This window comes from Geotrypetes seraphini, chromosome 1 (genome assembly GCF_902459505.1).
Source record: "Geotrypetes seraphini chromosome 1, aGeoSer1.1, whole genome shotgun sequence".
Taxonomy (NCBI): domain Eukaryota; kingdom Metazoa; phylum Chordata; class Amphibia; order Gymnophiona; family Dermophiidae; genus Geotrypetes; species Geotrypetes seraphini.
In genome coordinates, this window is record NC_047084.1 from 145,167,890 (window position 1) to 145,180,319 (window position 12,430).

The 12,430-nt window shown below is 42.3% G+C and overlaps 1 protein-coding gene across 3 annotated transcripts in view; it reads left to right on the forward strand.

Moving 5' to 3' along the window:
- NAA15 (N-alpha-acetyltransferase 15, NatA auxiliary subunit) overlaps positions 1–12,430 on the forward strand; it is a 243,517-nt gene that overhangs the window by 81,338 nt on the left and 149,749 nt on the right. For 2 of the 3 annotated variants that reach the window (XR_004538932.1, XM_033939428.1), the window contains exon 4: positions 2,940–3,097. The exons of the other annotated variant lie outside the window; for it this stretch is intronic. Coding sequence is in view for 1 of the 2 variants with exons in the window: in XM_033939428.1 (XP_033795319.1) it covers positions 2,940–3,097 (158 nt within the window). In the remaining variant the exon portion in view is untranslated. The remainder of the gene's footprint in view (positions 1–2,939; positions 3,098–12,430) is intronic. 3 annotated transcript variants of the gene reach the window in all.

A 12,430-nucleotide genomic window follows, 5' to 3' on the forward strand; every position in this document is an offset into this window, starting at 1 on the left:
AAGTTGGGGGAATACAAGACGTCACTGAGGTAAAGCTAATTTCAGAACATTTAGTTACTACACCATTACAACTTTTCTCACCTACAAAACCTCCTACAGTCACACTCGAAGCATTATGGGACTTGGTGGTGAATTTGGGAAATTCCTTAAATCCTCAAATAAAAAGTCTGGATAAAGAATTAAAAGAACAAAAGGAAGAAATAAAAGTTTTAAAGCAGGATATGTTACAATTTAAAACAGAGTCACAAGATACAAATAAGGAGTTAATGTTATTAAAACAAAATCAAGATATGTTGGTAAAAGATAATATATTACTCAGGAAGAAGTTGGAAATGCAGGAGAATAATGGTCGAATAAATAATTTGAGATTTATAAACTTTCCAAAGATCCTGTCAACTTCTCCCAGAGAAATGGTGAAAAGATATTTTATGGAAATTTTGGAAATTCCTGAAAATTCCTTACCTCCTCTTACAAGAGTGTATTACTTACCTGCTAAGCCCCAATTCAAAGAAGAAAACATGGAGGAACCCCGGGAGAGGTCATTGGACATTTCAGCAATATTGGAACAATCAGATAGAGAGTTGGCGGTTCCAGCTACTCTCTTGTTGTCTGTGGCTTTGGCTCCAGACAAGGATTGGATATTAAAGCTTTTCTTTAAAAATAGGTCTAAAGACTTCCTGGGGCAACATATTCAGATTTTCCCTGATGTCTCCAGAGAGACTCAAAAAAGAAGGAAATAATTTTTAATTTTAAAACCTGGAGTGACTCAAATAGGGGGTAGTTTTTTCTTGAGATATCCATGTAAATGTGTAGTTAGATATTTATCATTGAAATATATATTTACAGAGCCATCTCAATTGATTAGTTTTCTCTCAATGAAACGTCTTGAAAAAGGAATAACAACGTAATAACGCCTATGAGAAATTAGTTCCCCGCACTTTAGTTAGACAAGGATTTTTCTTGCTTAATTAATTTGTAGTATATAAGTTCTGCTCTTAATAATGGATCCAATAATATTGAGACTAGTGTGAGAACAGCTAGATTGGTATTTCCTTGTAGCAAATATTAATTTTGGAATTATAGTTTAATATGTAGTTTGATCTCACTTTTCTGTAAAAGATGTATATGCTTGGTAATATTGTAAAATGTTATAAATAAAATATTTAAAAAAAAACTGAACATGACTAAGACTGAGCTATTTATCCTTCCACCTAAACCCACCTCTCCTCTCCTCCCCATTCTCTATATCGATGAATAACACACTCTCATCCTCTCTGTCTTGTCAGTTCGCAACCTCATGGTCATCTTTGACTATTCTCTATTTCTCTGCACAAATCCAACAGACCACCAAAACCTGTCGTCTTCTCTCTCTCTCTAATATTACCAAAATTTGACCCTTCCTCTTTGAGCAGACTAACAAAATCCTTATTCTCACCCTTATCACTGTCAGCCTAGCTATCGCTACCATTCAGCATTTTCAGTTGGCATTACTTATGTCAGCGAAGGCCTATGGGAAATTATATCAATCTGACTTTGGCATGGGAATGCAGATAGACCCTGAGGGCAGGAAGACTGTTTTAAGTATCCCTGATATGTTTCAAGTAACCTTGATTGAATCATGACTAGCTAAAAGGTGTTAATGTCTGATTAAGAGGGTGCTTAGGACAATGGGTCCAGGTGCATGGAACAAAGAAGCCAGAGGCTAATCCCATCACCATGCTTGCAAGTATCACACCCTCCTTAGCAATTAAATTAACCATTGTTTCAAACAGTTTGCAAGTTCTAAACAGAAAGATACTGGGACATACAATAATTTCTTTATTCAGAATAAGATTCCAAGGTATAAAAGCCTGCTCTCTGCTCTATCAATCTATCTCTTTTTCTATCGAGCTATCAATCTATCTATCAATCTGTGGAGGAGAGGGGTCTTGGCTCTCTTTCTCTCTCGCTCTGCCTTTCCCTGAAACTTCACACTTCTTTCTCTACTCTGTAAGGCAGGGAAACTGCTCTGCTCTGCTTAATTGTAATGCTTATAAATATTGCTTGTCTGTAAGCCTATTTCTATAATATATTCTTTATTCAATCACCTCTGGCTGTGCCTATTATTCTACTTCCTGGTGAAACTTCCTCTCGACTATACTACAACTCACGGGTCTCCCGTGTAACCATTTTTTTTCCTTCAATCCATTCAAAATTCTGCTGCATGACTTATATTCCGCCAGAGTAGAATCACCCATCTCCTCAAGTCATTTCATTGGCTCCCTATCCATTTCTGCATACAGACTTAGAGGTGTATTCACTCTGCAGCTCCTCAGTATCACTCCTCTTTTTCCCTATGTTCCCCAAGCAAATTCCATTCATTGGGCAAGCTCCTTTTATTTGTATTCTTCATCTCTACTACGAACTCTAAATTATGCTCCTTCTCTCTTGCTATACCACATGCCTGGAACAAACTACCTGAGTCATTATGTCAAGATCATCCCTGTCAGTATTCAAATCCAGGCTAAAAGCCCACTTCGAGGTTGATTTTAACTCCTAACCCCACTCGCTTGTAAAGCACTCATGCCTGCCTAAGAAGCTCCCTAACTGACTACAGACTTTTCTTAGCCGATACAACTAGATTGTAAGCTCTACAGAGTAGGGACTCTCTTGAATATTTTAATGTACATCACTGTGTACATCTAGCAGCACTATAGAAATGATTAGTAGTAAGTTTTCAGCAGCCCTTTAGTATTGATAGATCATTTATTGTGTGTGTGATCTAGTTTATTGAATTCTGAAAACCTTTGACTTCATATTAATTTAAATTAAATTGGATATTGCACTCTGTGAAACTAAAGGAAATCTCTAGCTTTGTGGGCCTTTGGATACTGTTGTGTTGAGATTTTTCTTTTTCATTTTCCTTCAGTTGTCATGGTATCCTTAACACAAATTTCCAGGCTGGCATGTCTATGGCCTTCTCCAGAGGTCAGATAAGAAGTATGATGAAGCAATCAAATGCTACAGAAATGCACTGAAATGGGACAAAGATAATCTTCAGATCCTAAGGGACCTGTCTCTGCTACAGATTCAGATGAGGGACCTTGAGGGTTACAGGGTATGTAGATTGGTAGGATAAATTAAATACTGGTGGCTAGTACAGTAGTGAAAAGTAGGTTTGGAGAGCTAAGATTAAGGCCATTTCACCAAAGGTACTTCTGGGTGACCTCAACTGATAGAACCTGTGTGGAAAAAGCTTCTCTAGCTTAATATGGTATGTTGTAACTTGCCTAGAAATGTAGGGTTAGGTATAAGAGTAATTTGATAGGAATGTGTATTTGGTTTGTTTGAGCATTTAAAATGTTAAAGTATGCAAATGTGCTTATGATTTAATGTGTATACAATCAACTGCATGCATTTTTAAGTTCTTGCATAGAAAGAGAATAAGTGAAATGAACATGAAAAAAAGGCTTCAAACATGGGGAAAATTCATTTTAAAAGAATATGAACAAAGCTTTTTTTTTTTTTTTTTTTTTTGGCATATACTGAAGCCGCATGGTGCAAGGGGTTCAGGAAGTCTCAATGGGACTTGAAACCATGAGACTTTCCTAACTTTCTGCACTATGCAGCTCAAGTATATACAGAGCCCGAACATGCAGGGCTGAGAGAAGCAGTCTGAGACAGTGCTATGAATATCAAAGCAAGAGCCAGAGAGCATAGTGAAGAGGGGCGCTTCAAGAGAGACTGGGAGAAGGGTGGAGAGTAGGTTTACCAGACATCCAGGAAAACCCAGATATGTCCTCTCTTTTTGAGGACTGTATGGTTACCCAGACAGTTTTTTTTAAAATGGGGGAGTCTGTTTGGGTTTAGCTGGCTCTCTTGACTCCCCTACCTACCTCCTTCCCGGGCATGGCTGCTGTAATTAAATCTTCGGGCAGCCGGCAGCAGTAGTGAGGTAAGCCTGCTCTCACCGACCTGCCCTGGAAGCCGTCTCTATGCAAGTCCTGCGTATGCGGGAGCAGAGAGTCGCTGCAGAGAGGCGGCTTCCGGGGCAGGCTGGTAACAGGCTTACCTCGCTGCTGCTGCTACTAGCTGCCTGAAGATTCAGTTACATCAGCCAGGCCCAGGGAGGAGGTAGTTGGGAGTATCAGGAGCTAGAAAGGTTGTGAGGGGAAGCAGTGTTGGAGGAGGGGAGAAACAGCATGGGGGTACTGGAGAAACAGCATGGAGAGAGGGAGGGGGCTGGAGAAGCATTATGGAAAGGAGAGAGTGCTGGCGAAAAGAGCATGGAGTAGGAAAATGCAGAAAGGGAGGAGAGAGACAAAACCAGCAGGAGAGAAGATTGGAAGGAGAGATAGGGGCACCCGTGGGGGGGGGGGGTGTTGGAAAGAGAGAAACACTAAAAGGAAGGAAAAGGGGGAAAAGAGTTGGAGGAAGGGGGAGAGAGAGAAGCACTAAAAGGGTACAGAAGATGGGAAGGGGAACCAAGGAAATAGGTGGAGTGTGGACGGAGCTATGGGTGGTGTGGGCAGAGTCACATCCTCTCTTTTGGCCCTACTGGAGAGGGACATGAGAGAAACAGAGTGAGGGCTGTGGGCATAGAGGGTATGAGTGAGACAGACTGAGTGAAGGCCTGAATATATGTATACTCCAGGGATAGAGGCCAACCAAATTTCAGTTTGGGCAGGAAATGGCAGTGCATTTTCTGATGAAACCAAAACTGTATTGTGCAACTCATAGTCCCTACTTCCTCTCTCCCTAATACTCCTGCACACACCAGTTCCAGTCTCAAAATGACTGCTGGGACATCCCACAGAGATCCTGTCAATGGTGTCAGCATGGGTAGGTTCAACTGGAGAACCACTCCTGGCTCCTTTAGACCACCAACATTACGGTATGTCAGGTTGAGGGTGGGGGTGGACCTTCCTGTGGTTCTTGGGGGGAGCCTAGCTGAGGTTCTTGGTTCTAGGAGGGGGCTGTTCCTGGGCAGTTCAGTTTTGGTTTCAGCCAAATCCATGCGACACATTCATTGGTGCTGCCTTCCTCAGGGGAAAGTTCATAAAAAGGCTAAGAGTCACAAACACCTGTCCCTCCCTAGTCATATGTCAGCTTCATCCCAGGCATCGATCCCATCAGAGAACTCAAAGCACCAAGTCTAGATCGCCATCGCTACAGTTGTTGTCTCCTCTGAGACGTACCTTGACATCGAGGTCACCAACGCCTTAACACCTGTCGATGTCTGCACCTTCTGTACCACATGTAACATCGGTACCGGCACCATCTCTGCAAAATCGGTTTTAAGAGCTGTTGGAGAAAGAGCTTGCTGAGATGCTGTGCGAACACCAGCTCTAGTGCATCCAGCCTCAGTCCAGTCCAAGTCCTGCCCAGAGTCTTCATTTAGGGACCATTCTTGGACACCACATCACTATCAAGAGCTTTCTGCAGAGGAGTCTTATGGTATATCATCTGATCCATTTCCTCCACCTCCTCCTGGAAGGTCTCCTCCTGAAAGTCTATCTTTTATTAGACAAATGGGAGAGGCTTTGCCTATTAGTATGGAGTCAGAAACAGAGACCTGAGCAGAACTAATGGAGGCTCTAGACTACAAAGAGTGGTCTAAAGATTATGTAAAACTAATTCTACACAATTTGATGAAAGAGGCTTTATTTAAAAACAGAGCAGCACTACTCTCAATCCCAATGGCTCCATACAATTTCTTTGACATTCTACCTGAAATCTTTCATACAAAAGATGCCATTTTGTGAGCAATATATGCCTTTCAAAAATCTAAACTCTTTCCAGCATCTTGCCAATGACCTTTTAGAGATCAGGACATATATGGTGCAGTCCACCTTTGATGCCTTTGACATCATATCTCAAACATCTGCAGTGTCAATTGCCATGTGTAGGCAGGCCTGGTTTAGAATCTCTGACCTGGTTGCCAGCGTTCAAGATCGTCTCTCAAATAATTCCCTGTATGGAAGATGATCTTTTCAGAGATCATATAGAGGAGGCAACTTAGAAAATTAAAAAGCGTATGAGGAACGGCTGGATAAGTTGCAGCTGTACTCACTCGAGGAACGCAGAGAGAGGGGTGACTTGATCGAGACATTCAAGTATCTCATGGGCCACATCGAGGTGGAAGAAGATATCTTCTTTTTCAAGGGTCCCGCGGAACAAGGGGGCATCCGTGGAAAATCAGAGGCGGGAAACTGCACGGGGACACCAGGAAATTCTTTTTCACTGAAAGGGTGGTTGATCGCTGGAATAGTCTTCCACTTCAGGTTATTGAGGCCAGCAGTGTGCCTGATTTTAAGGCCAAATGGGATAGACACGTGGGATCTATTCACAGAGAAAGGTAGGGGAGGGTCATTGGGGTGGGCAGACTAGATGGGCCATGGCCCTTATCTGCCGTCTATTTCTATGTTTCTATTGTATGACTACTTTATCATTTAATAAGTCATCCTGACCTCAGTCATCCTGGAAATATTCCAACACTTCCAGATGGTCCTCCTATTATTCCAAACGTAGATACAACCAGCCTACCATGTCATCTTGAGCACCTACTCAAAGATGTGTCCAAGATAACAGAGGACTCGGAGTCAATCACAACTGTAGTCCAAACATCAACAGTCTTTGACTTTGTCTTACAGAGCCTAGCCAGTATTTCACAATCTCTTCCTCATACTTTACCCATAGGAGGTTGAATCATCCACTATTACCATTGCTGGTCTATGATAACATCAGATCACTGGGTCCTTCAGATATTGAGACCTCCAAACCATCCTCCAAGAGAGTCCTGTTTCAACTTCCATCAAAAGACCCTCCTTCACCAGGCCCTCCTCCAGCTTAATGCCATAGAACAAGTTCCCCTGCAGGAGAGGGGTTGAGGGTTCTGCTCAAAGTATTTCCTCGTATCAAAGACCAGAGGTGTCTATCCCATTCTGGACCTCCGAGCTCTCAACAAATACCTAGTGAAGGAGAAATTTTGAATGTTCTCTTTGGGAACCCTATTACCACTATTGGACAAAGATGACTGGCTTTGCTCTTTGGATCTCAAAAGAGGACTACACACATTCCCATTCTCCCAGCCCATAGGAAGTATCTTCGATTTTTGAGTGGGGATATGCCACTTCCAATATGAGGTGCTTCCATTTGGTCTACGTCAGCACCCAGTGTGCTCATGAAATGTTTAGTGGTAGTGACTGCAACACTCCAAGCTTCTGGCTTCCATGTGTCCCCTTATCTGGACAACTTGTTGATCAAAGTCCCGACACCTCAAACAGCTCGCCTAACCATGAATTCATCTGTATGTCTTCTCGATCTTTTTGGTTTTGCAGTCAGTTACAAGACATCCCACTTACAACCCACTCAAACTCTAGAGTTAATTGGAGCACTTCTAGACACAATTTAGGCTTGTGCCTTTCTTAAAAAAGACTAGACACTCTAATACAGACCTGTCAAAATATCAAATGATGTGCATGCTGGGTCATATGGCATCTATAGTACAAGTAACTTGATTCGCCTACCTACATCTCAGGCAGCCTCAGTGACTCTCTCGATGCAATGGTCTCAGTCCACCGGAACGCTGTCCCAACAGATACAAGTAACCTCAGAATTTTGTCAGTCCCTTCTGTGGTGGCTATTACCAGCCAGTCTCTCCTGAGGCCTCTTTTCCCATACCCCACTGCATCAAAATCTATTAACAACAGATGCTTCTGTGGTAAGGTGGGGAGCCTGTCTTGATGACTTCCATACTCAGGGCAGCTGGAGTCTTCACTAGAAAACTCTCTACATCAGTCTTTTTTGAGCTTCCAGGATCATCTTCTCAATCAAGTAGTACTTATTTGAGGAAACAACCAAGTATCTATTTACTATATGAACAAACAAGGAGGCACAAGATCTTATTCTCTTTGCCAAGAAGTGATAGCTATTCCTTGTAACATTTTCCTGAAAACAGTCTACCTAGCAGGAAAACAGAATGTCCTAGCCGACAAATTGAGCAGACTCCTGCAACCACATGAGTAATGACAGCACAACCATCTTGCGTCAGATCTTTGCAAATTGGGGAATCCCAGAAGTGGATCTCTTTGCTTCTCCCCACAGTTGCAAGCTTCCAGTCTTCTGCTCTAGATTCTACACACCCGATTTGTGCTCTGATGCTTTCCTTCTCAACTGGAGGGACAGGTTTCTCTGTGCTTTTCTCTCCAATACCTGTATTTGGGAAGACTCTACTCAAAACTTTGACAAGAAAATGCTACCATGATTCTCATAGCACCTTGGTGGCCTTGACAACCATGGTCTCCTCTCCTACAATTCATTGTACATTACATTACATTACATTAGGGATTTCTATTCCGCCTGTGCCTTGCGGTTCTAGGCGGATTACAATAAAGATGATATCTGGGCATTTCCAGTAGAATTACATTACAGGAGAAGAATAGATTACAAGTAACAGTGAAGAGTTACAATACATTCAATATCGCAGCAGATGTAACATAGCCACGGATTACAATAAAGAAGATATCTGGGCATTTCCAGTAGAATTACATTACAGGAGGAGTGTTAATTACAGGTAATAGTGAAGAATTACAGTACATTCAATATCACAGGAGATGTTACATAGCAACTGAGTCAATTTACAACTGGTGGAGAATAAGAATTACAATATATTCTAGATTAAAAAAGATGTTACATGAGCTGAGTCAAGTTTCTTCGGATGGAGAGTAGCATCATTTGCCTATAAGTGGAGGTGTATTTATTGTTTTGATGATTGCATGATGTTGGTTAATTAATGTTGATGATATGGACAGTAGGGGTGTTTAGTTTGGGTTGGATAAAGAGATTCTATTCCCAATGGAATTGGTTGGGAACTCATTAGGTGGCGGTTTAGATTGATGGGAGATATTTTTTGAACAGTAGTGTTTTTATTTCTTTTCGGAATTCTTTTATGTCTGTAATTTCGATCAGTAATTTTGAGATGTCGGAGTCAATATTAGCTGCCTGTGTTCCTAGTAGGTTGTCATAAAGTTTCTTACGTCGAGTACCATTGAGAGGAGGGTAGGTGAAAATGTTCTGTGTTCTCCTTCTTCTGGATAAGAGATAGTAGTGAAAACGGTTGTTTAGGTAGCTGGGTGCTGCGCCGTGGGTTACTTTGAATAGGAGACATTAGAGTTTGAATTGTATTCTTGCTTTTATTGGTAGCCAGTGAGATTCTATGTATGCTTTGGTAATGTGGTCGTATTTGCTGAGTGAGTATATGAGTCTGAGGGCTGTGTTCTGGACGGTCTGTAGTTTTTTTATTGTGTTGATTGGGCAAGGTAGGTAAAGGCTGTTGCAGTAGTCTACCATACTTAGCACGAGGGATTGGACAATGATCCTGAATTGGTCTTTATTAAAGAATTTTCTTATTTTTCTCAGATTTCGCATTGTGAAGAATGCTTTTTGGATGATTTTATGGATTTGTGTTTGCATAGTGCAGCATCTGTCTAGTTGTATTCCCAGGATTTTGAGGGAACTCTGGGTACTTGGTTGAGTTTACTTCCAGTTCTGTTAGGGATGGTTTTTTGTCCTTCTCTAGTAGTAGGAAATTAGTTTTGTCCGTGTTCAGCTTCAACTTATGATTTGTCATCCATTTTTCTACTGTTTCCATTGTAGTTTTCAGGCGTCCTGTGGAGATGGGGTCGTGGATGTCGAATGGAAGGAGGATGGTTATGTCGTCCGCATAGCTGAATGAAGTTATGTTTAGGGCATCTAGGGTGCTGCCTAGGGAAGCAATGAATAGGTTGAAAAGTGTGGGAGAGAGGGGAGAGCCTTGTGGCACTCCGCAGGGGTTAGACCATGGTTCTGATAGTATTTCTTTTGACTTGACTCTATATGTTCTTGTTTTAAGGAAGCCTTGGAACCAGTTGTGCACTTTACCTGAGATTCCTATTGCGTCTAGAATCTGGAGAAGTATGGAATGGTCCACTAGATCGAAAGCCGCTGAGAGATCAAGTTGGATGATTAGCAATCTGTTTCCTTGGCTGAGGTGTCTTCGGGCTATATCTAGTAAAGATACCAGGAGAGTTTCTGTACTGTGGTTAGTTCTGAATCCAGATTGGGATGGATGTAGGATGTTGTGGGCTTCTAGGTACATGGATAGCTGTTGTGTAACTAGACCTTCTATTATTTTGACGTATGTAGGGATAGAAGCGATTGGCCTGTAATTTGACGGGTTATTTATTAGACCTTTGGGGTCTTTCAGTATAGGGGTTATTATGATTTCTCCAAGGTCTGGTGGGAACTGGCCTTCCCTGAGTGTGGTTTGCAACCACAACGTGTAGCTAGCTTTGAAGTTGGTGGAAGCTGTTGCTAGTAGGTATGATGGGCAGTTGTTCAGGTCGCATGAGGACTTGCAGTATTTTTTATATAGCCTGTCCAGTTCTGACCACTGGGTTGTAGGGAAGTTGGTCCAGGACCTGTCTGCTGGGATGGCTTCATCTGTTGTGGGTTTTATTAGAATATCTTCTATGTTGTATTGTGAGTTATTGAATGTTGTTCTGATTGTGATGATTTTATTTTTGAAGTGATCTGCTAATTGAGAGGCTGTTGGTGTTAGGTTTCCCTGGGTGGCTAGGCATGGTTTGGTATCGGTGAGGTTTCTTACTAGGTTGAAAAGTTTTTTTGTGTCTGGTTTGTCAGTGCCAATGAGATTGGAGTAATAGTTTTTTCGTTTTTCCTTCAGTTTGATTTTGTATTGCTTGATTTGGATTTTCCATTCTGTTTTGGTGTTATCTTGTTTCTGTTTTTTCCATGCCCTTTCTAGTTGTCTACATTTCCTTTTTAGATGTAGGAGTTCTGTGTCAAACCATTTGTCTGATTGTCTACATATTTTATTTTTTGCTTTTAGTGGTGCTAGTTTGTTCAAGGTCTGTTCGCTGAGAGACCGCCAGGTATTTATGAATTCACTAGGGTTACTGGAATCTATTGCAGGATCCACTGCTCTCCAGAATGTGGTGGGATCGATTTTCTGTCTGAACATAATGCTTGTTTTGGGAGGAGAGGGTTTATTTTTATTATGCTCCCAGTTGATGGTGAAGTTATATTTATAGTGGTCCGACCATAAGGTGGGCTGCCAGGCGCCGTTGGTGATTTTGATATGTTGTGTGTTGAGATTAGGGGATGAGTATGCTGCAATATCGAGTTGGTGTCCTTTTTCGTGTGTTGGTTCTGGGTTGAGGATCTGGTACGATAGGGTATTGAGGTATGATAGAATTTCTACTACTTGTTTGGAGGTGCGGTCTTCTAGGTGGAGGTTTAAATCTCCGAGGATCAGATTATTTGTAGAGGAAAGAGAGTTCTGGAGGATGAACTCTTCTAGTTCTTGTTTAGTGGTGTTCCATTGTACAGGATCCTATCGCTCTTCAAGTCTTTCCAACACTGCTCACACAGAATGAGGGCTCTTCTTCATCCCCAATCTACATTAGTTAAGCTCTCACAGCGTGGTGTGCCTATCGTTTCAAGTGGACTCATTTCACAATCTGGTGCACTCAACTCACTGCATTCAACCACCTGCCCACTACTGTCGGTTCTCTAGCTCTCTAATCTTAAAACTACTTCAGTCAAAGTTCATCTGAGTGCTAGAAGTGCTTTCCATACACTTCTCAATAAGAAGCCATTGTCAGTCTGGTTTCCGGATTCATGAAAGGCCTTTTTCATACCAATCCATCAATCAAACCTCCTCCAATTTGCTTGGGATCTCAACGTTATACTTTCCACTGTAATGAAGCCTCTCTTTGGACCATTGGCATCTTTATCTCTAAAACATCTCACTTGGAAAGTAATATTTCTCATATCTGTCACATCTGCCCACCAAGTCAGTAAGAGATTTGTTGAACAAGTCTTTAATAGGACCCGCCAGAACCTCTCTGAGCTCCCTCAGTATCCTGAGATGGATCCTGTCCAGTCCCATCGCTTTGTCTACCTTCAATTTTTCAAGTTGTTCATAAATACTCTCCTCCAGGAGCGGCGCAGAATCTACTCCATTTTCATGTGTAACTTTGCCAGAAAAACTCAGTTCTTCTCCAGGATTTTCTTCTGAACACAGAACAGAAGTACAGTGGTACCTTGGATTACAAGCATAATCCGTTCCAGGAGCATGCTCGTAATCCAAAATGCTCGTTTATCAAAGCGAGTTTCCCCATAGGAAATAATAGAAACTCGCTTTGATACGTTCCCCCCCCCCCCCCGAGAACCGGCATTGCTCCCCCCGAAGGCCCCCCTGCAATCCTGCACACACCCCCCCTGCGATTCGGCACCCCCCGCCACGATCTGGCACCCCCCCATGCGATTGGGCACCGGCATGTCCTGTGCTTGGTGCCGGTGCCCAAAGATCGGCCTCCTCTTCTGCTAGGCCTTGAGCATCTGAGCATGCTCAAGGCCTGTGAGTGAACTCGCAGGCCTTGAGCAT